Source organism: Rhinatrema bivittatum, chromosome 8 (genome assembly GCF_901001135.1).
Source record: "Rhinatrema bivittatum chromosome 8, aRhiBiv1.1, whole genome shotgun sequence".
NCBI lineage: Eukaryota > Metazoa > Chordata > Amphibia > Gymnophiona > Rhinatrematidae > Rhinatrema > Rhinatrema bivittatum.
The window spans coordinates 82,560,933-82,583,617 of NC_042622.1; the positions used below are offsets into that span (position 1 = coordinate 82,560,933).

Genomic DNA, 22,685 nt, shown 5'->3' on the forward strand with positions numbered 1-22,685 from the left:
TCTGGGACTGTGAGTGAGTCCCAGGGCAGGCAGTGGTCACGCCACTCTCCCCCCAAAACTAAGGAAGGGTCCTCTTCTTTATTTCTCATTCCTAAATACATAAAAACAAAAAATAAGGGGGGGGGGGGAGGTATTAATAACCTTCGAGAAGGGGCTGTGGAAAGTCTTCTCTAACAATCTGAAAGAAAAGAGCCAAAGAGGGAAAAAGGTTGTTTTCTTCCAGACGTCAGCAAGGCGGAACGTTGCTTGGAAAAGGAAGAGAAAAAGTTTTGGGTATCTTGGCTTTAAAGTAAATCGTGAGAGAAAGAGAGGGGGTGGGGGGGAGAGAGAGAGCTCGGACTGACTGCCAGAGAGATCTCCCGGAGAGAGCGACAAAGACAGCCAGAGTAAGAGGACGGGAGAGACAGCCAGAGATGCAGAGAGGGGAGCAGAGGGGCAGAGAGTGAAGCGACAAGAGAAACCCAAGCAAGGGATTAAAGAGAGAGCGAGAGCGAGAGAGAGAGAGAGGGGGGACAGGAGAGCCAGAGCCGCGGCTCGGCGGGCATCATGGACAGAGACCTCGGGGCTGTGCGGGTCCTGGAGCCCCCCGAGCCCCCCCAGGGCAGGAAGAACTTCAGCGTCTGTCACCTCCTGGACCTGGAGGAAGTGGCGGCGGCGGCGGCGGCTGCGGGACTGAATGGAGCCCCAGAGCCCGGGATGCAGCGCCGGGAAGGCGGCCAAGAGCCTTCGGGGGGCAGCAGTGGCAGCGAGGCGGCCCCCCCGGACAGTAAGTGCTTCTCCGCCTCCAGGGGTGGGGGGAGGGGGGGTACTCCAGGGGGGGGGGGGGTCGCGCGACACGAAAGGTGGGCCACAGAGGAAGGGGGGAAACTTCTGTAAGGAGGGACGGGAGAGATCCCGCGGCAGTGCCGGAGCAGCCCGAACAGTAAAAACCTGATTATCGTCACCCGAAAGCAATAACTGTGACCGGAGAGTCACACATTTAATTATAAACCAAGAAACCCAGGGGGGAGGGCCCAACTCACTGTCTACCAGTTACAGACAAGGACAACCTCCGGGGTGTCCCAGTGTGACCGGTGCGCGCTGGGCTCCTCTTTGCCCTGCTGCTGGCTGCGGGTGCAGGAAGCATGGGGGGGCGGGGAGCCCCCTCCCCTCCCCTCCCTGCGCGCCTCTCACAGCAGGAGCCCAGCCCAGTCCCTGCGGAGAACGATTCAAACGGAGTCGTTCCCTCCCTGTTCCCGGACTCTGCCTCTCATCTTTTAAAGTGCATTGCATACAGAATAAAGCGGCTGGCTTCCGATCCTTTGCACCAGTCGGTGCTGCTTCTCTCCCCTCTCCCCTAGCACGACGCCTCTGTTATCCTTCAAACCTATGCAATGTTACTAAAGACGATGGAGAGCTTGGTGGCACCTTAATGAATTTATCAAGGCATGAGCTTGGTCACACGAGGACTCCCTGTTGTTTTCGCTACTCCAGGCTACCATGAGGTCATTGCTAGGATGTTACTGGTTTCTAGTCAGCAGATGGTGGATTTATTGGGGACTTTTTTGTTTGTTTGTTTGTTTGCTATGTATTTACTGACATTAACTTTTGCATTTTCTGCATTTAGGTTTTATAAATAGTACTCATGAGACAGCTGGACTGGAGAGGCCCCATGTTTCATTTTATGCCAAAGGGGGATAAAGACAGCAAAGGAAGTAAAAGCAAAGTTATTAACAAGAAAGGCAGCAGTACGGTGTAAAGAGGACATGCAATAGTAACAAAACACTGAGGTCTGGCAGATTTCCCGCTTTTCACCTGTTCAGATCCTTCAGTTTTAATCTTTTTATTCCTAGTCATGGTTCATTGGAAACAAGATTACCATGAATCGGATCCAAAGAGAGCAAGGGGCTCCAGGGATCCAGAGCCAAGATTTTCACATCTCGGTGCCTTTCAGACTGGCTGTCATCCTAGCAGGGTACTCTCCAGGCACTTCTCTGCAGCATCTCCTGCCACTAAAAGCACTCGCTGGACTCTTTGAGGGTTCCGATCCCTTTTAAAGGATCAGGCAAAAAAGCAAATGTAGTACCTGAGCTTTGCAGATCTCTCAGGCCTCTTCCTCTTCTGAGGTCTGGAAGGTTAAAGTGTGAAACGTTTGTCCTATTGGTCCTTTAGAAAGTCTCGTGACATCCAGAGATTCCATACCAGGAACCTTAGAGGGTTCCACAAGCACATTGCAGCCTAAACTAGGCTACAATGGATCTCCTGTGAAGTTTTCATTACATAATAACCAAAGATTTTGCCCTGGTAGTTTTCCTTCTGCCTCTTTTGAGTTTGGTCTCTTACCGGGCTATGGCCAATAACAGATTTGGGGTTTTGCTTCCCTTGGGGAGCCTCTCTCTCTCCCCCCTTCTTAGGCATATGGAACAAAACCCAAGACAGGAGTTCCTAATGACATTTCTCTGGCCCCCCCCCCCCCCCCCCCCCACACTTGTGTCACAGTATCCACTGCACTGTGAAAGCTGCAGCGGGATGGGCTGATACTACCAAGAACCTCCCTGACCCTGCATGGACAGCTAGGACCTCAAAACCTTGCTCTCCTAGGCTCAAGTGTGCCGCCATGAGCTTTAATTCACAACTGATGTGTGTGTGTGTGTGTGTGTGTGTTGGGGGGGGGGGGGAGGGGAGGAATTCCCCATTTTTCTAATTCCTCCCAATTTAGCCCAGCCATTCCAGTGACAGTCCTTAGCCAGGGGCTACAGACTATGGCTCCTTCTGGAACTCGGCAAAGCACTTCCTAATCACAATACAAGTTGCAAGGCAACAATTAGATAATGTTTAGAGAGAGAAAAAAAAAAAAAGAAAGGCAGAAAATTGTTTTTCTCTTGGAAAAAAGTCTCAGGCATGTGGATCCTAAACATCTGAAGCCAGTGGCGAGAAGAAGGGAAACGTGGTTTGGTATCATTAAGCTGTGAATGTGAGACGATAGTACTGCTCTTGCCAAGGAATTAGGGTAATCTTGCCTGTGTGTAACATGACTAATAAATTCCCTGCATATAATTACAGCCCTGTACAGCAGAGCACGCAACCTTCTGACTGCAGGCTCCAAGCATGCTGCTTTCAAAGAAAGAGATGATTGTCAAAAGTTCAGAGACATTTTCATTCTAATTCCCAGCAAATTCTCAGGAGGAAAACTGGAAAACAGATCCACAATCTACAGCTGCTTCTCCAGGGAAGGCTTCCTCCTTCTGCTGAATTAATATTAAAACTGGGCAGCTTTGTTTCAAAAGAAAACTTGGAAATGTTATTCCTGATCCTTGTACACTGAAGGAGGGACCATTAGGTTTGTGGGCCTGGCCTCCTGGCTCAGTGACAGTGCTACACGCTGCCATGCATTCCCATCACAGGTCCTCTGCTCCCTGGGTCAGCTGGGGCTGGGGTTGCTGCAGTGGGTGTCCTTGGCATGGGTCCATGTAACCCCTTCCAGTTAAGGCATAAAGGCAATTCAGGATCCATAAATTCAAAGGTCCAGCAGCAGCGCTGGTGGACTACGGCTGCAATTATTGAACTGAGTGAGTACAGAGGGGATATAAAGTTTGGAGGAAATCCCCCCTAGAGTTGCAAATGAAGGTTCATGGTGCCAGATTCCAGCCTACCTCTAACTGAGATGGAAGCCCAACGGAGCAGGAGAAAACTCTCAGCCCCTGTCCTCTCCCTCCTCCCCCTCCCAAAAAAAGTTAGGTTTTGTGCAAGCAACTTTCTGGGTTATTATGCTCCAGAAATGACTTATATTAACCAGATACTAAGAGCCAACAGACTGAATGCTCCTGGCCTGGGGATTTTATTTTTTAATGCAGAAGATATTAAGTAAATCATATATTTCCATCTCCCACCCGCAAAAAGACCTTGTGGTTGCATCGTATAGGAAGGCATGCCTGGGAGGGGCTTCTGCCATGGGAGGCTTGGCCAACGAGTCTAATTCTCTGCAGTCTCTTCAGTTTTTTACCCTCAAACAGTAGTAGAAGCAAACACAATGCACACTAAGACCTTTCTGTCTCAGCGTTAATATGGTAAAGGTCCGTACAACTAAAATCCTGGTGGAACAAGAAGATCCCCAAGGACAGAGAATCTTTCTGCATGTGCTGCTCCAGAAGCTCAGATTTAGATTGTAAGGTCACAAACTCTTGTGATCCTTCTCCATGAGTGCAGAGGGGACAGCAGCAGTCACTTATCATCTTGAAAATATAACTTTACCTCTTTCTGAGCCCTGCTCCGCTCTCTGCCAGTCTTATCCTAAAGTACTCCTCCATTTGTGCTAAGAGAGGTCATTACTAGAATCATTTCATGTCTAAAACATGTGAATGTGCTTCTCTTAGTTCTGCCTCTTCTGTGTTCATCCTTTAGCTGCTTGTGCTCTTTCAAAAAGTTATGCACATAGAGCATCATAAAGGAGAAACCTTCACAAAGCTCAGAAGTGAAATAAAAGTGGAGTATTTTGATAGCTTTCTCCTAGCTGCTGACTGGCTTGTTTATAAAGGAGTTTTTGGAAGTAGGTCAGCATTAAAACCAGCACCTGATCTCAAGGATCTGCAATTAATACTGTTCACTGTGCATCCCAGTGATGGGAGGCATAATACACTCTCTGTGTTGTGCACAAAACCACAGAAAGACAAAAACATATATGCCAAGACCTGTTGCTGTTAATTTTACTGTTTGCTTACTATTTCTGAATTTCTTCATTGCTTCCCTATATAACTTTCTGCTTGGTTGAGATGCTAAATTTAGCTCACACAAGCTGAATTTGATTGGACTTGGCTCTAATGTTGCAAATATCACGACACAGAGTGTGTCTGGATTAATTTGTGATTTTCTTCCAAATAGGAGTGCTGGCACAGCAGTGATGGGACAATTTTCTGGGTTCAGGGGTCATGGAATGCAAAGCATGTAAAAATGAGAGACCCGTTTGTGCCCGGGCTGGTGGGGCCTTGAGATTGATTGCTGGGTATTCCTACCATCATTGAAGTGGGGAACCCAAAGAGAAGTGCCTGAAGAATTGGAAAAAATACATTTTAGAGAGGATTCTCACCGACTGAGGATAGGAATTACTGCTCTGCAGGTATTCCACAATGGTTGGTGGACAGTTTCCTTTTGGTGTCTCTGTTTTCCTGCCTGTGGTATCTTGGCTCAGACTCTTGTCTAGCTTTTCATGAAACAGCCTATGTGGAGTCTGGCACAGAAGATAGCTTAATCTCCTTGGGTAGGATGCCAGGGACTGGAAATAACCCTTGATGGTTTGTCATGATTAGAAGAAAGATGCGGGGCGAGACTGGTTATGCAGAGTGAAAGTCAGTAATAGGCTTGGTTTAGCCTCCTAATATGATTTTCTGTTTGGGAGTTTCTTTGCTTTTGTTTCTTGGAAGGTACCTCTGTGAGGGCAGAATCTCAGCCTCAGGAGCTCTGGAAGAAAGCACCAGGCTGAGCAGCCTGTAAATATGGTGTTATTCTCCCCATCTGTTCTATGAGCGGTACCAGAACAACAGGATGGACAGCTGGATTCTCCCAAGTTATTGACTGGTTACCTGCTATGCTTTATTCTTGAAAGAAAGGAGCCGATACTCAGGTGCAGGGCCATTCTTGGGGGAGTGAAGGGAAAATTGGGGAAACTGTCCCACTCCTTGCATCTACCTGGCTTCAGGGTTCAGTCACAGCATAATCCTCCCCCTTCACATCCTCCCTTCCGCTGGCAGGAGGCATACGAGAGCAGCACTTCACCTGCTGGCACCTCCTCAACCACCTTCATGGCATGGGAAAAGCACCATAAGGGGAAGGAGGTTAAACGAGAGAGAGAGAAAGGCACCACTGGTGTTTTCCTTCTTTCTTTCTTTCTTTCTTTCTCTCTGTCTTCTCTGCTCAAATTTAGATTCAAGAAACGTTATTCTCATGGCAAAATGTGTATGTTGCCAAAGTAGCATATAAACTGGTAAAAAGGATAAAGAAGAAACAAATACATAGCAGGGCTAACAACAGTAATTAAAAATTGCAGAGTACAGAATGGTTAATAGGGTGGCCTATGGCCAATTACCAGGTGCTAGTGCTGTTCTCTGCTGTTCATGGTCATGACATACAGGGTGGTTGCACCCACTCTATTGGCCAGTGCCCTTTGTTTACAGCTCCATCCAGCCCCTCCCTCCCTTCCCAGGCAGCAGCTGCAGCCATCAGGAGGGGAGGGATGAGACTGGACTGGAGCAGGCTCCCTAATCCAGCCCCTCCTTTCTTGTTATTTCCCAGTAGCTGATGCAAGAGAAAACAAAATATTTTGGTACTAAGTCCCTTAAGTTTCAGCAGAAAAAAAGCACTGGTCACCTGTAATCATTTTAATAAAAGTCATGTGGTTGCCCTCTTAGTCCCCCTTGGATACGCAGAAGTAAGAGTCAGCAGACAAGCTGTGAGTCCTTTTTAGGTGAGGTACTCAATGCATATATGTCTCTCAAAAGCTAATCAATAATGTGTTGAGTTACTCCAGTGAAGAGGTATCACTTACAGCTGGTCTATTGACCTTTCTTTCCACTGTAATTATTTGTAATGTACTCAGTAGCTAAATGATAGGAATAATTATTCTGGTCAATAATTTTCCCATAAACGGGAGAGGAGGAAAATCCTGTAGCATATAGGCTCACCTTCCATGTTAAATATCTTTTGCATTTTGTTTAATGAGGTGCAGAACTTTTAACATGATTCTGAGGTTTAAAAGGGGCTTTTGAATGTCATTGTCATTAGTTTCCTCTGGTACAAGAAATATGGCTCTGATGTTAGCCCATTGGGAGCCACTGTACCTGTTGGTATCCAGAACTGGTTGGTTTTCTGTATTGTAATTTTCTTTAGATGTACATTTGTTATTGCTGAAGTGCTGTCATTTTATAATACTAATGACACTGTGGAGGGTTCTATAATGCTAGCCCCTTTGGACATCTCTGCTGAATGACTATTAAGGGAATAGACTCAGAAAACAGAATCTATTCTTCAGGCACCAAGTCAAGTAGAGCCAGACTTGGCCAGTCCTTCTGCCTAGCTCTAACCATGTGTGGTGTGGAAGGTGATCACAACAGAAGTATGCAATATGACTCAAATATTTCCACTTTTCAAGCCTTTCATGTAAGATTTGCTATAGACATGACATTTGTTGGCAGTTAATTTCCTGCCTGAAGGAACTGATGGCCCCATGCCAAATCCATGCTGAGCTTTAACCAAACACCTGAATCAATGTTCGGAGTGAATTCTAAGATACAATTGGCTTGATTTTTTTTTTTCAGGACATTTAAAACAAAATAAGCACAAACATTCCAGATAGTAGTGAAACGGCATTCTCGTGTTTCCACCAATTAGACTGCTTGCAATCTCATGCAATGCTCCAGTTGAGTTATAATATAAAACAGACATGATGGAAGAAGGCGTTTTATTACTGGCATTGCTGATCCTGCCTCAGGTCAGGAGAAAGCCCTTGATAGATTGTGCCCTGCGTTTACAGCCTTGCTGTGTCTTTGTGTAGGTACGCTTGCTACAGTGTAAAGGAAGAAAGGGGAGGAGAGTCCTGTACTGAAGCAAAGTATGGCATTAAAGAAGCACTTTTTAAAAGGGTCTCTCCAAGACAGATGGTTTAGATTTAAAACATTTAATAATAGATATTTTTAAGTGAAAAACTAATGGCAATATCATTATTTTATGTTGCTTAAAGCAATAGTACTAGGGAAATGTAGTTAATACATTTGAAAGAAGGATACTACTTTTATTTAGAGTTTTTATTGATTCTAAGTATTCAAAGTTTTCAAAGCTGCTCAACTTTATATTTATAAATAAATCGAGCACAGCAGTACTGCTTGTATGAAACCCCACACAAGTTCCTGGAGGAAAAGTCCAGAAACCACTATTAGCCATGTAGATCTGGAAAAGCCACTGCTTGTCCCTTCTTATGAGCAAGGATCTACCTTTGGGATCCTTTTGGGTATTTCTGGCCTGGCTTGGCGATTGCCAGAGACAGGATGCTAGGCTTGATGGACCCAATATGTCCTGTAGTGTGAATCAGGGCTGTTATAAGGATATTAGACATCCCAGACAAAACTGCAGCCTTGAGCCCATCCACCCTGCTCCTCCCTCCCTCCCCAGCTCTAGTAGTACTCTTCTACCTCTCTCCAACCAGATTCAGGAGCATTCCTGTATTCCTCATCCCAACCCATCCCCAGGACCAGGGCCGGTACAAGGGGATTAAGCACCCTAGGCGAACCTTCTGCCTTGCGCCTCCACACCCCCTTCCCGGTCATGCTGCCACCCCATGGTCTCGGCCCCGACTCCTACCTCATTCTCGATTGTGCCCGCCGAGTGTGTAGTTTTCTGGGCCTCGAGCAGGTTGGGCGCTGCTCGTAGCCCACCAAATCATCACGCCTCTTTGCCGCCGCTTGTGGCCCCATATGGCTCGCACCCAGTGGCATACCAAGGGTCTCTGACGCCCGGGATCTAATGCATTTGTGTGCCTCTCCAGCACCCCCCCCCCCCAATCCTTCTTGTACTATTGCTTAAAGCCACAGAAAATCAGTGGCGTCTCTAGACAGAAGAATTTTGTTTTGGGGGGGGGGAGCCAAAATTACATTTCCTCATCACACCCACCTCCATCACATGATCTCCTGCTTTAAAATTGTCTATAAAAAAGTCTTAATAAGAAAGACCAAAGGGACTTCTGCGTAATTTTAAAAAGCTGGCCAGTTTCACACCTCTAGTAAAACTACTATTAAAATTATTTGATAGCCTCATTCAACTAATTCTATATGGCTATGAGAGTGAAGTCTGGAAAGTATACAGGAAGGAAAAGAATGTCAATATAAATCCTGCACCTCCATTTCTGTAACACACTGTGCATCCATGGAAATTCACCCAACAATGGAGCTTGGGTGTTTCCCTTACAACTCAAGCAAAAAAATATTTTCCACTTCTGGTATCACCTCACAGTAACAGCAGCACAAACACCTTCCACTGCCAGACACATTGTGAACTAACACAAAACCCTGCAAAAAAGACACTCAAAATCTATTCTGCAATCCCATTGTAACATAACAGTAATAACACCAAGGACTTAAACAACAATAACCCTACCTGTGAAAAAGCAAGGGTAAATATTACACTGGGTCCTAGAATACCAATACACCACCTACTGAGGAAACAAAACAAACCCGATTGCTATAGATCCCTACACAGACACACTAGCAGAATCTCTCATAGTCACACGCACAGAGAAGAGACAGACCCTCACCAAATACAGAATAAAGGATCACAATTAGACACTGAAATGGAATCCCCAAGAAGCCAGATTCTGAGTGTAACAATGGAAAAACAGAACCACCATTCCTCATAAAACAAATAAAATCAAGAAACATAAAGCATCAATTATAATAGTAAAACCATTCTAATAAAAGAATATTTTAAAACTACTGATAAATAGTATTATTTATATTAATTAAAATCAAATACATTTTTTAAAAATTTCCCAAGCATCAATAATATATTTCAAAAGAGCATACATAACAAATAACACCCAGTAATTAAAACTAATAAGGATTTTAAAAAGCCCCTGCTGTCCATACTTGGAACTCTTGATTTCCTGTCACTCTGAAATTAAGTTAGGGGAGCACACAAACTTTATCCTCTCTCTCACATATACTCACATGTTCATTCTTTCTCACACATACACTGTCACATACACACAGACAGACCCCAGGAAGACACCCATTCATTCTCATACACAGACACACCCTCAGGCAGGCACCCATGCATTCACACACATACACCCCCAGGCAGACTCCTATTTATACACTTGCACACACTGAAGGCAGACCCCCATCTCTTTCTTTTGCCAGCAACCCCAGAGCCTCTCTCATTCCTCTGCTACTGCTGTCACTGCTGCCATGTGGATATTTGGGGAGGTGCTGATTGCTGCTACTGGCACTGAAGCCCATTCTGCTGCCTCCTCTATGCAGGCCCCAAGGTATTAAATATTTGCGGGCTTCCACTTCCTCCCTTTCTTGTTTTTTTGCCAATTCCTTTTACAGGGTTTTTTTTTCTATTTCTTTTCTCTCCATCTGTCTTCTTCCCTCAAACACACAATCAAGTTCTCATTCTCACATCCTGTGTATCTCACACACACACAGGTTCTCACACTCACATGCAGTCTGTCTCACACATATACACATACACAGTCACACACAGGGTCTCACACTCACATGCAGCCTCACGTATCCACAGCTCTCACTCACACGTGCTCTCTTTCATACATACATATACACACTGTCTCTCTCCTGCACACGCTATCTCACTCTCACACACACAGGCTCTCTCTCACTCCCACATGCTGTCTTGCTCAAGCATAGGGTCTCACTGTCACATGCTCTCCCTTTCACACAGAGGCTCTCACATGCTGTCTCTCCAAACATTAAGGTCCTCACACACACACACAAACTCATGCACTCTCTACAGGCCCTCAGCCTCTCTCTCACCTCTGGGCCTCCTCTGCACGGGTTGCCGCAAAATGGGCTCTGCGGCGGCCCTGATCTTCTCTGGCCGCCCGCGACGTGGAATCCGCGGCGGCTCTGCTACTGGGTCTCCTCCTCTTCTCGGGCCACCACGACATTGGATATGCAGCGGCCCATTAACGCTGCGCTTCTTCTGTACGCGGCCGATGCTCCTCCTCCTTCCTGCCCACGCGGCTCCGGCAACATTTTTCTTCCGGGGCTATGCAGGCAGGAAGGAGGAGGAGCACCTGCAGGTTTGGACGCAACCTTTTTCTTCGGGCCGTGATGAGACAAGCTCCACCAAGGCCCCGCTGATCTTCCTGCTGTGTGCATCCGGCACAGCAGTAGTTCCCTGCTCACCCGCTGGTGAGATGAGGTCCACCGGCAGTGGCATGGGCGTCCATGCCGGCCATCCGCACCCCCCTATGGCCCTGCGCCTGGGGGCATTGGCTCCCCCTGACCTCCCCTCGGTATACCACTGCTCGCGCCCCCTGATGGTCGGCGCCTTAGGCCCAGGCCTAGTGCTTCCGCCGGCCCTGCCCAGGACCATTCCTCTTCCTCTTCTCCTACCCCCTTCCCACCAACCCTAGGAGCATTCCTTTTCCTCTGCTTCACCCTCTCCCACCAGCCCCAGGAGTATTCTTACTCCTCTCTCTCCTTCCCCCCCCCCCCCCCCCCCCCAGACCCCAGGAGCACTTCTCTTCCTCTCTCCATATCTCTCCAGCCCCAGCGTGTGTTGAGAAACCAGCAGGGAGCATTTTTTGCCAGCTCCTGCTACCACAGCTGAAGTCCTGGGAACAAGGTTGGTGGAGTTCAGTGCTGCTGCTAACCTGGAAATGAAGATGGATCACAGCCGCCACTGAACGCTGATGCCATGGGAGAGATTGCTGGCAGAGTGACGGAGGCAGATGAAGTGGCAGGGGACATATTGGCAAGCTCCCGCTACTGTGGCATGATTCAGGCTCAATCGATGTTGGCCTGGGCCAGTCCTGCCAGTGGCTCCCCCCCCCCAAAAAAAAAACAACCTGTGATGCTGTAGCTGGCCCTACTAATGCTTCCACCGGCCCTGGTCTGAATACAGCTGAAATCTGATCTGAAGCAAGGAGATTTTTAAAAGAAGGGATATGAGCATGAATGCAATCCTTTTATTTCAAAGTGTAGAACTATAGGAAATAAAACTTACTGAGGCAATACAAAGACAGAAGGCCCAAGAGGGAGAGCCCACGAACAGTCCAGCTGATACTTGAATACCTGATACTGGACTCAATTGCTAATGAAAGCAACAAAAGGGAAAAATACAGGAGAACAGAACAGCGGCAACCCCTTTTCCCCATCAAGTTTGCATCAACAGGACTCTGCTGTAAATTGCATGACAGTGGGAGCCTGTGGGGAAGAGCGGCGATCCCACAGGCCTGGAGACAAACCAGACTGATTCCAGCCTTCTTAAAACAGAAACTCTTTATTATAACCTCACACATGCACAACCATAGACTGTCTTCTCCTCAGACAGTGTTCACTCTTTACTTACATTGTGTTCCTTCGTCTCAGCTCAGGGTTTAGACAGTACATAACATAAGAACATAACAAATGCCATACTGGGTCAGACCAAGGGTCCATTAGGCCCAGTATCCTGTTTCCAACAGTGGCCAATCCAAGTCACAAGTACCTGACAAGTACCCAAACATTTGTTAAATCACAAGTTACTATATTACTTATTAATTGCCATAATAGCAGTTTATGGATTTTTCTTCTAGGAACTTATCCAAACCTTTTTTAAACCCATTTACACTAACTGCTGTAACCACATCCTCTGGCAATGAATTCCAGAGCTTAACTATGTATTGAGTGAAAATGAATTTTCTTCAGTTTGGTTTGGAGTGGAGGAGTAGCCCAGTGGTTAGCGCAGTGGGCTATGAACCAGGAGACCAGTGTTTGAGTCCTGCTGTTGCTCCTTGTGACTTTGGGCAAGTCACTTCACCCTCCCTTGCCTCAGGTACAAACTTACAGTCCCAGTGCTCAGGCACCTCTCCTGGGTGTGAAATTCACTATTTAAATTAGGGCCTGTGCTAATAAATCCCTAGCACCTCGTCTGACAGCCGACGTCAGTTGTGTAACCCGCTGACAGCCATGGAAAATGGATGCCAGCAAAATTGAGCATCTGTTTTCCAACCCGCAGGCAGATTTATTTTTTTTTTTTAAATTTTTATTTTTTTTATTTTTGGGGCCTCCAACTTAATAATCGCTATGATATTAAGTTGGAGGGTGTACAGAAAAGCAGTTGTACACATGCCCAGTGCCATCTGAAATTAAAATGTGTGACTTGGCCGTACATTGTGCTTTCTGTGTTGCGGGTGAATACCTAATAGCACTCATCACATGCATTTGCATGTGATGAGTGCTATTAGTTTCAGGGGGGCGGGGGGCATTGGCCACGCATTTTCCACACGCTATTACCCCTTACTGTATAAAGGGTAATAATAGTGCGTCAAAAACACGCGTCTAAACGGCGGCTGTATTGGCCTGTTAGATTGTAAGCCCTTTAGGGATAGGGAAATACCTACAGTACCTGAATGTAATCCACTTTGAAGTGCTGAAATAAAAAAGTGCAAAAAGTGGAATATAAATAAATGAGCTACTTGCTAACTCCATGGAGTGCCCCCTGGTCCTTCTATTATCTGAGAGAGTAAATAACCAATTTGCATTAACTTGTTCAAGTCCTTTCATGATTTTGTAGACTTCTATCATATCCTCAACTCAGTCGTCTCTTCTCCAAACTGAACAGCCCTAACCTCTTCAGCCTTTCCTCATAGGGCAGCCATTCCATGCCACATATTATTTTGGTTGCCCTTCTCTGCCCTTTCTCCAGTGCAGCTATATCCTTTTTGAGATGCTGTGAGCAGACTGGCACACATTATTCAAGGTGCGGTCTCACTATGGAGCGATACAGACGCATTATGACATTCTCCGTTTTATTTTCCATTCCCTTCCTAATAATTCCTAACATTCTGTTTGCTTTTTTGACTGCTGCAGCACACTGAGCTGGGCGGTAACTCCTAAGACAGAACCTAACATTGTGTAACTATAGCAAGGTTATTTTTCCCTATATGCATCACTTTGCACTTGCCACGTTAAATTTCATCTGCCATTTGGAATCCCAATCTTCCAGTCTCGCAAGGTCCTCCTGCAATTTATCACAACCTGCTTGAGATTTAACTACTCTGCATAAGTTTTGTGTCATCTGCATACAGGAGCTGCCTTCCTCCCGGAGACCTGGGCCTAGTTTGCTTATCCCCACTTGGATCCCAGCCCTTATTCCTCCCTTGCTGGGTCCCACCCACAGAGCTTTCTCTCTCAAGGGGAATTAAAGTGGATCAGGCATCCAGCCTGGTCCCACACAGATTTAAGGGGGAAAATAGGGGCACTGTCTCACAGAGCCCTGACATCCTTCTCAGGACCAGGCAGCTTGTATTCAGATGGCAGAAAGAATCCTAAAGGCTGCCTCACTTCCAATATCCATGGGGAAAGAATGCCATTGCTGCTTCTTTAGTATTATTTATTTAGATTTTTATATTCTGCTTTTTCAGCAGAATATAAAAAGTGTACATAGGTATTTCTCTATCCCCATGGGGTTTATAATCTAATTTTGTGCCTGAGGCAACAGAGGGTAAAGTGATTTGCTCAAGGTCACAGGGAGCAACAGTGGGATTTGAACCTTGGTTTCCCACCCACTGCTCTAACCAGTAACCACTAGACTACTCATCCACTCAGCCATTTTTATCCTGAGCTTCCAACCTTGCAGACCTCTTGGCTCAATCTGTAATTGTTCCTATAGACCATTGCCTATGGCATTCACAACAAAATATTTAATGCTTTAGTTTGGCAGAGAGAAATTTGGGACTCTCCAACCTGTTTCTTCTCAGTTTTGTTTGCTGGGTAGTGGAGGAAAAGTGGTTGTAAAATTGATTACCATTTTACCTTATACCCACTTTCACCAGGAGATGTAATTACAGTAAAAACATTAAAATAGGAGACTTCCTTCTCCTACTGAGTGTAGGACCTCCAGGTGAGCCATATTCTCTCCCTGTTCCTCAGTTCTAATCAAGATTCAAATAACTTTATCATCACAACAATTTTGCATGTGTTGCCAAAGTAATATACAGAATAATTAAAATAAAAGGGTAGGAATAGAAGGGAAAAATGACAAAATGGTAATAAGTCAAGTAAAGGTACATGTTATGTTACTATGTATCAATAATAAGACACCTTAGTCTCAAATATTTTATCCTTATATGTTATAATGTTTAAATAATAATTAGCCTCCTCATTCTCAAGTTATTATGTACCAAGAATAAGATACCTTTTAGTCTTACTATTCCTGTAGTTACAATGTAAACCGATGTGATATACTCCAATGAATGTCAGTATATAAAAACAAATAAATAAATAAATGGGACGTACAGCTTCAGCAACATGTCTCAGGTTTTGATGCTGATCTGTAGGTTTTATTTCTGGCCTGGCGGCAGGCTACCACATTTTGCTGCTATAGTAAGTTTCTCCTCTTTCTGCTAGTATTATACAGAGTTTTTCTTGCTCATTCTTTTGTGGGAAATCTTGGATTTTCTCTGTCAGTTTTAGGAAATGTGCATCTCAGATATCTTTGTATTTTGCACAGCGCAAGAGGAAATACATTTCTGTTTCTGTTTCTTCACTGTTGCATTGCATACAGAGTCTGGCTTACTGAAGCTTCCAGTGTAGTTTTTGTCTGCATCTTTCTGTTTCTAATTTTTGCTCACTTATCCTGCATTTGGTGAGAGTCCATCTGTTTTCTGCGTCTGTGCCTGAGATGAGGCATTCTGCTAGTGTGTATTTTCTGTGTAGGGACCTGTAGTAGGTCAGTTTGTTCCGTTTTCCAATTTGCACTTTCTAATGTGACATGTATTTTATTTATTTGTTTAGGTGTTTTATGTACTGTTGTTCCAAAAGAAGATCACAACTGTTTACAATATCAGCATTCATATTCTTGGTCAACAATCACATACTGTATGTCAACATTCACATTCTTGGTCAACACCACAGCAAATACATATTCTAGTTCATGTTCATACATATTCTAGGGCATCACAATAGCAAATATATAAACTGGTTCATATTCATACATTTTCTAGGTCGACACAACAGTATATATAAATTCTTATTCTATTAACAATACACTTTACATCATTTATTACTTATTGCTTGCTCCACTAACATTATCTCTGGTACTGGCATTGAAGTTATCAGCATATTGGTATTTTACTTTAAACTGTATGCATTTCTTAAGAGCCATGTTTTCAGTTCATGCCTGAAACTCTTTCTTTCTGTTATCTGATGTAATGACTCTAGGAGAGAGTTCCACAACTTGGGGCCGGCTATGGAGAACATTTGGTCTCTTATTTGCGTGAGGTGTGTGATCCGAGTAGAAGGCACCATTAGAAGTCCTTTGTTTTCTGATCTTAGGGTTCTCTGTGGTGTGTAATGTTGAAGGGCCACTCCTAATAAGCATGGGTTAATATTGTTAATGACATTGAAAATTAGAGTTAATACTTTATAATGAATTCTGGATTGTACAGGAAGCCAGTGCAGTGCTATCAGCGAGGGGATGATGTGTTTGAATTTTTTTTGTCCCTAGTAAGAGTCTAGCAGAGACATTTTGAAGTAACTAGTGGTTTTAGGAGTCCTGAGAGTAGGCCTAGTAATAGGGATGTATTGATGTTCTAGGACATATTGCAGTATTTGCATTGCTGTATTTTCGGATGCCAACTTCTGGGTGTTAGTGCTGGATAGGTAGGTCAAGTTTGCTACATAGGTGCTCTGTCAATATATGTGTGAGACCTGGGGCAAAGTCCCTTTGTCTCCCTGTGCCTCAGTTTTAAACTCCCAGCTCTGTCGCTGTGTGTGTGACTTTGGGCTGAGTCTTTTTCTCTCCCTGTGCCTCACTTTTAGTCCCTGGCTCTGGCATGGATTTTCAAGGTGAGTCACTTTATCTCCCTGTGCTTCAGTTCTAAGTCCCAGCTCTGACAGTGTTTGTGTGTGTGGGTGTGTCCGTCCTAGGGATGAGTCCATTAGTCTTTCTGTGCCTCAGTTCTAATCCCCAGCTCTGGCACTGTGTGTGTGCCCTTGGGGGATGAGCCCCTTTCTATCCCTGTGTCACAGTTCTAAACCCTGGCTCTGGCATGGACTTTCAAGGTCAATCACTATCTCCCTGTGCCTCACCTCCACTCATGTTTAAATGTATAGAATCTGTGGGCCAGATTTTCTAACCTGCGTGCACAAATCTATGCCCAATTTTATAACATGCGCATGCAGCCATGCACATGTTATAAAATCCGGGGTCGGCGCATGCAAGGGGTGCACACTTGTGCACCTTGCGCTTGCCGAGCCCTAGGGGAGCCCCGATGGCTTTCCCTGTTCCCTCCGAGGCCGCTCCGCACCTTCCCCTCCCTTCCCCTATCTAACCCGCCCCCCAGCCCTACCTAAATCCCCCCCTACCTTTATTATTTAAGTTGCGCACGATTCCAAGCTGGTTGGTCATCCTGGTCAACACCGTACCCTGCTTAAGATCCAGAAGTTATATTGGCGGCCTGCGATCAAGAAGGATACCCTATCCTATGTGGCATCCTGTATCAACTGTGCCGAGTGCCGGCGCACGATTCCCCGGCCTAGCAGGCCTTCGGAGGCCTCTGGCCATGCCCCCGCCCCAGACAGCCCCGCCCCTTTTTTCAAGCTTGCGCGCGTCGCTAAGCCTATGCAAAATAGGCTCGGTGCGCGCAGGAGCGGGTTTTCAGGGTTACGCGTGAAACCCTTTGAAAATCAGCCCCTGTATGTATAACGATCTTTCAGAACATGTGCAGGTGAAGTCCTTGATGTTGGCATACAGTGCGCACCTTCAGATTACCTCTCCCCTGGGGTACCCATCTCTGGTCATCTTCAGACCGCTCCCACCCCCAAGATACCAATCTTTTCACATTATCAGTGTCTCCTCCTTATCTCTGAGGTTGCACAGAACAACCATCTCAGACTCCAATGTATCCCATCTCTGCTCATCCTTGGTTCCCCTCCCCCATATCCTTTTCTGCCTGCTTTCCCAGGAAACCTGCAACCTGCTTGGGACTGTGTCTTTCAGAGTTCAGTTTGCCTTCCTGGAGTTAGGTCTCGTCTTTGATAAGAGGCTGCAGTTCTGACCTATCCCTGGCACCTTCAGTCATATAGTCCAATGATTTACTGTGTATACCTGATTTATCAAGGCCAAATTAGAATTCCCCAGTCTCATATATACCTTCTTGTTCCCAAAATTATCAGAGAAAGAAAGAAGCGGAGATGTGACTCTTTGAAATTTAGTTAGAATTGTACTACCAAAAATGAGGAAAATATGAAGAAACAAAAAAAAAGTTAACAGAAACAGAATTTAGTTGGTTTTGAAAGCTGTTTTCTTTTTTCTTTGGCGGGTGTTACATGCAGAAGAGAAAAAAAAATCTTTACAATCTAGCCTTTAGGCCCAGAAACAGTTTTGCTTTTCCCAAAATAAAAATGATCTAGAGATTGCTGTTGCGAAAGTTTTACTCTAGCAACAGACAAAGATTCAGAATGTTACAGGGCATGTGTGGCCTTTCCTTGGAATTGTACCCCACATCTAGCAAAACCAAGAACAATAAAATAACTCCTTGGGAGGGTAATTTTCAACAACGCGTGTAAATCAGTACATACACGTATAAGTATGTGCACAACTGTGTGACGGAAACCGTGGTTTAAAAAATACCGTTAAGCTCTGCTCTGCAGGTATGTACATACGATTCAGAAGGCACACAAATTTTAACGCAGGGAGCAGCATCCTTTCTCTATTTTGTAAAAGCACACATGCATATTTTCTGCATGAAATAATTGAAACATATGCAGATATTTACCTCAGTTCATGCATAGAGGCAGGTATATTACATAGTAAGTGCATTCTCCATACAGGAAAAATGTTTAATCATCAGTTCTCCCAGGCCTCAGCTAGTTCACATAGACCCTCCAGCCCGTCACCCTAATCTCTCAGACCTCCCACCCAAAAACTGAAGCAAAAGACAAGTGCGATTTCATTGCCGTGTCTCAATTAGCAGCTGTAAAAGGGTGCATATTGTTGTGTTCCGCGGCTGTGGAAGGCCACGACCGCGGCCCCCTACCTTGCCTGAGACGGCGACCCACCGTGGGAGCTCCGGGGGAAGTCCCTGATCCTGTGCCCGTTGCTCCAGCACGGGCCCCAGAGATGGTCGCTGGGTGGGGAACCGTCCCTGCTCCTCCCTCGTGGCGTCCAGCAGTGTTTCCTCCGCGGAGGAAATCCAAGATGGCCGCCGCCATCTTTAGGTGCGAGGCCGTGCCTCCTCATCAGATTTAAAGGGACCTGATCCCTTTAACTACCCACAGCTGTTCCTTATGAGCCAGAACAGAGGAAGTATAAAAGGAGGCTTCCTCTGCTCATTCCTTGACTTGGCAACGTCCCACGTAGTCAGGTCTGCTTGCTACGGTGAGTTCTTGTACTTCGGATCCTTGTTCCTGTCTCGTCTTGGTGTTCCTGGTTCCTGACTTCGGATTGGCTAGCGGTGATTCTGGTGTGTGACTTCGGACTGGCAAGCGGCGATCCCTTGGTATAAGACCTCAGACTGGTAAGCGACGACCCTCTAGCACTTGACCTTGGACTTCTTCTGGATCATCATCTCCAAGGGCCCACCTAAGTCCCAGTGGCCCGGCTCCCTACGGGCTCCTCCCAGGGGGACCGTGGGCTTCCAGGGGTGAAGCTCCAGTTAGCCCTTGCACCGAACTCTCGACTCCTTGACCTCTCAAAAGTCCACCTAAGTCCCAGCGGTCTGGGTCCCTACGGGCTCCTCCTGGGGGGATCGCGGACTTCCAGTGGCGATGACTCCATTCTTCTCCTTGACGTCACGACTGTTCATCTGCTTCCACAGTCGCCTCAGTCTCCAGTGCCGAGGGTCAGCTGGTCGCATCTTCTGTTCTGCCTTGCCACCCAACGGGAGAACCTACGGATCTTCCTCCTAAGGTATATCATCCTCCCATCGGCCCAAGGGTTCACAAGCCTGAGCATAACAGATTTCCAAGTCCATGGACCCGGCAGAGGTATCCGCCCACCAGGCCATTCCGGGAATGGCCCAGCACCTGATGGACCAGCAAAAGACCCTGGATGCCCTTGTCTCTGCAGTGGAGGGCCTGAACCAACGCATTGAAGCGTTAGGGCCCATGAACCCCACTCTGACGTCCCCGCCTGTGGCTCTGGGCGGCTGCTCTACTCCTCAGGGCCCCGTGCAATTTCCATGCAACTCCCGGTGCCCTCTCGATACGCCAGAGATGCGAAGTTGTGTCGGGGATTCCTTAGCCAGTGCCAGGTCAGTTTTTCTTTGTTGCCTGCTCAATTCCTAGTGACCTGGTCAAAACAAGTTACATTATGTCTCTGCTCGATGGGAAGCCTTTGATCTGGGCCTCTCACCTATGGGAGAGAAGAGACCCGGTGTTTGGAAACTTGAACCAGTTTCTGTCCGCTTTCAGACAGATTTTTGATGAGCCTGTCCGCAAACCTACCGCTATCTCAGAACTACTCCGGTTGCGACAGGGTACTCGGACAGTGGCCGAATACGCAACAGAGTTCCGTACCCTGGCCACAGAGCTAAACTGGCGAGAGGATTGCCTACATGGGATCTTCTTGGAGGGGCTAGCCTCATGCCTTCAAAATGAACTAGCAGCAAAAGGAACTCCCGGACGATGTCAATGGCATGATAGATTTGGCCAATCGAGTGGATTGTCGCAAGCAGTTTCGCCTTCCGGAAGTAAAGGCAGCGAGGATGCCCTCACCTTCTCCCAAGGGCGCATCGGGAGCCCTTCAAATGCCCGCCGAGGAGCCCATGGAGTTGGGCCGTGGGAGAGTTTCGCCATAGGAGCGCCGGCGGCGAATTAAGGAAGGACTTTGTTTTTACTGCGGCACAGCGAGCCATCAATTAGCCACATGCCCAACGCAATCGGGAAACTTCCGGGCCTAGGACCTGAAGGAGGTCTCTTCCTGGGCCATACTTCACCTGCACCTCCACTAACGCTACCAGTGGCGTTAACATCTGCTGATGGTGAGTTCCACACCTTAGGCCTGGTGGACTCCAGCGCCGGAGGCAATTTCATTATGAAGATCCTGGTGGAACACTTAAAGATCCCACAAATTCATCTTCCAGCTCCTTTGGTCATCTCCTCGATCCAAGGTAAACCTCTTCCGGATCGTGTAACACACACCACGGTTCCCGTCCATTTGAGGGTTGGGATCCTTCATCGGGAGCAGATGCCATTCTATGTGTTGGAGTATTCCATACATCCGCTCGTCCTGGGCCTTCCCTGGCTTCAGGAGCATGCTCCTCAGTTCAATTGAAGACCTTGCAGCTATCTCGCTGGGGGCCGAATTGTCACAGCAATTGCCTCCAATCAGTGACTCCAGTTTCCTGTTCCATTGCCTCCACCAGTCTTCAGGGCCTGCCGGCCTCCTATGCCTTGTACGCGGTCGTTTTCTCAAAGCAAAAGGCCGAGATACTTCCACCTCATCGATCGTTCGATTGCGCCATCAACCTCCTCCTTGGCACTGAGCCTCCTTGGGGGTGCACCTATGCCCTCTCACCTATGACGCAGGCCATGACGGAGTACATCAAAGAGAACCTGGAGAGGGACTTCATTCGGAAGTCAATGTCCCCAGCAGGGGCTGGGTTCTTCTTCGTCGGAAAGAAGGATGGAAGCCTTCACCCTTGCTTTGACTACCGGGGCCTGAATGCTATAACGGTCAAGGACCATTACCCCTTGCCCCTCATCTCCGAGCTCTTCAATCGGCTGCAAGGTGCGAGGATCTTCTCCAAGTTGGATCTTCGAGGGGCTTACAACATGATCTGTATCAAGGAGGGTGATGAATGGAAGACGGCCAATATGAGTATTTAGTGATGCCGTTCGGGCTCTGCAATGCTTCAGCAGTGTTCCAGAACACCATGAATGAGATACTCCGCGACCTCTTGTATCAGTGCATGGTCATGTACCTGGATGACATTTTGATATTCTCGGACTCTCTGGCCACTCACCGTCAGCATGTCGTCCAAGTATTGCAACGCCTCCGAGAACACAGACTGTATGCGAAACTTGAAAAGTGCCTTTTTGAGCAGGAGTCCCTTCCCTTCCTGGGGTACATCGTCTCCAGCGAGGGATTCCGTATGGACTCCCAGAAGCTGAAGACCATTCGGGAATGGCCGCAGCTGTCTGGACTAAAAGCACTTCAACGGTTCCTGGGTCTCGCTAATTATTACCAATCATTCATACCTCATTATGCATCCATCGTTGCCCCGATGACAGCCCTGACCCAGAAAGGCGCAGATCCCAAGAACTGGCCTCCGGGAGCGGAGGCTGCCTTTCATCGCCTCAAAGATGACAACAACCTTGGCTAGAGGGGGAACTAGAGGGGGAACTCCATGCCTCCAGATTTGCGTACAGAAACCTCCACCCCCAAGTTAAAAAAACCCCCTAAAAATGTGGCTATTTCAACAGGCCTTCCCCTCTAATACCACTCTCCAATGAGAATAATGTGCTTTAGTTTTCCCCATTATGCTTTTACCCTCTCCCCATGATTACTTTTCCCCAAATCTTCATCGACACTGTAGATGTCCAAGCTTATACACGTCCCCCTGTACTCTTTATAACTTGAATGTAATCTTCTCCCACTTCTTCCAATAACACCTCCAATTCCCCTCAGCGTAATATTAACCTTCCCCCTATCTTCCGCTTAAACCCCTACCCCTCCCTCCTTTTCCCCGTTTTGAAAATCACCTTGTCGTTCTTTTCCCCGCTGTATATATTGTACATAGAATATTAGTTCTAAATTTATCTTTCAGTTAACCTATTTATCCAGCTAATTTCTTAAACGCTATCATATATCACGTATTTATCTTGGTTCCATGTAAAGGCTATGCCTAACTGACAGATTCCCTGTCCGAGTTTCAAGTTATTTGTAAACCGATACGATGTGCAAACGGTTGTCGGTATAAAAAAAATGCTAAATAAACACCAGTTTACGGTCTACACAGACCATAAAAACTTAGAGTACCTGCATCGGGC

General features: G+C 46.6%; 1 protein-coding gene across 1 annotated transcript in view; it reads left to right on the forward strand.

The window, feature by feature from the left end:
* The first annotated feature begins 321 nt into the window (after positions 1 to 321).
* PRRX2 (paired related homeobox 2) overlaps positions 322 to 22,685 on the forward strand; it is a 53,361-nt gene continuing 30,997 nt past the window's right edge. Inside the window, exon 1 of the mRNA XM_029613961.1 lies at positions 322 to 766. Within this exon, the coding sequence (XP_029469821.1) occupies positions 547 to 766 (220 nt within the window). The 5' untranslated portion in view covers positions 322 to 546. The remainder of the gene's footprint in view (positions 767 to 22,685) is intronic.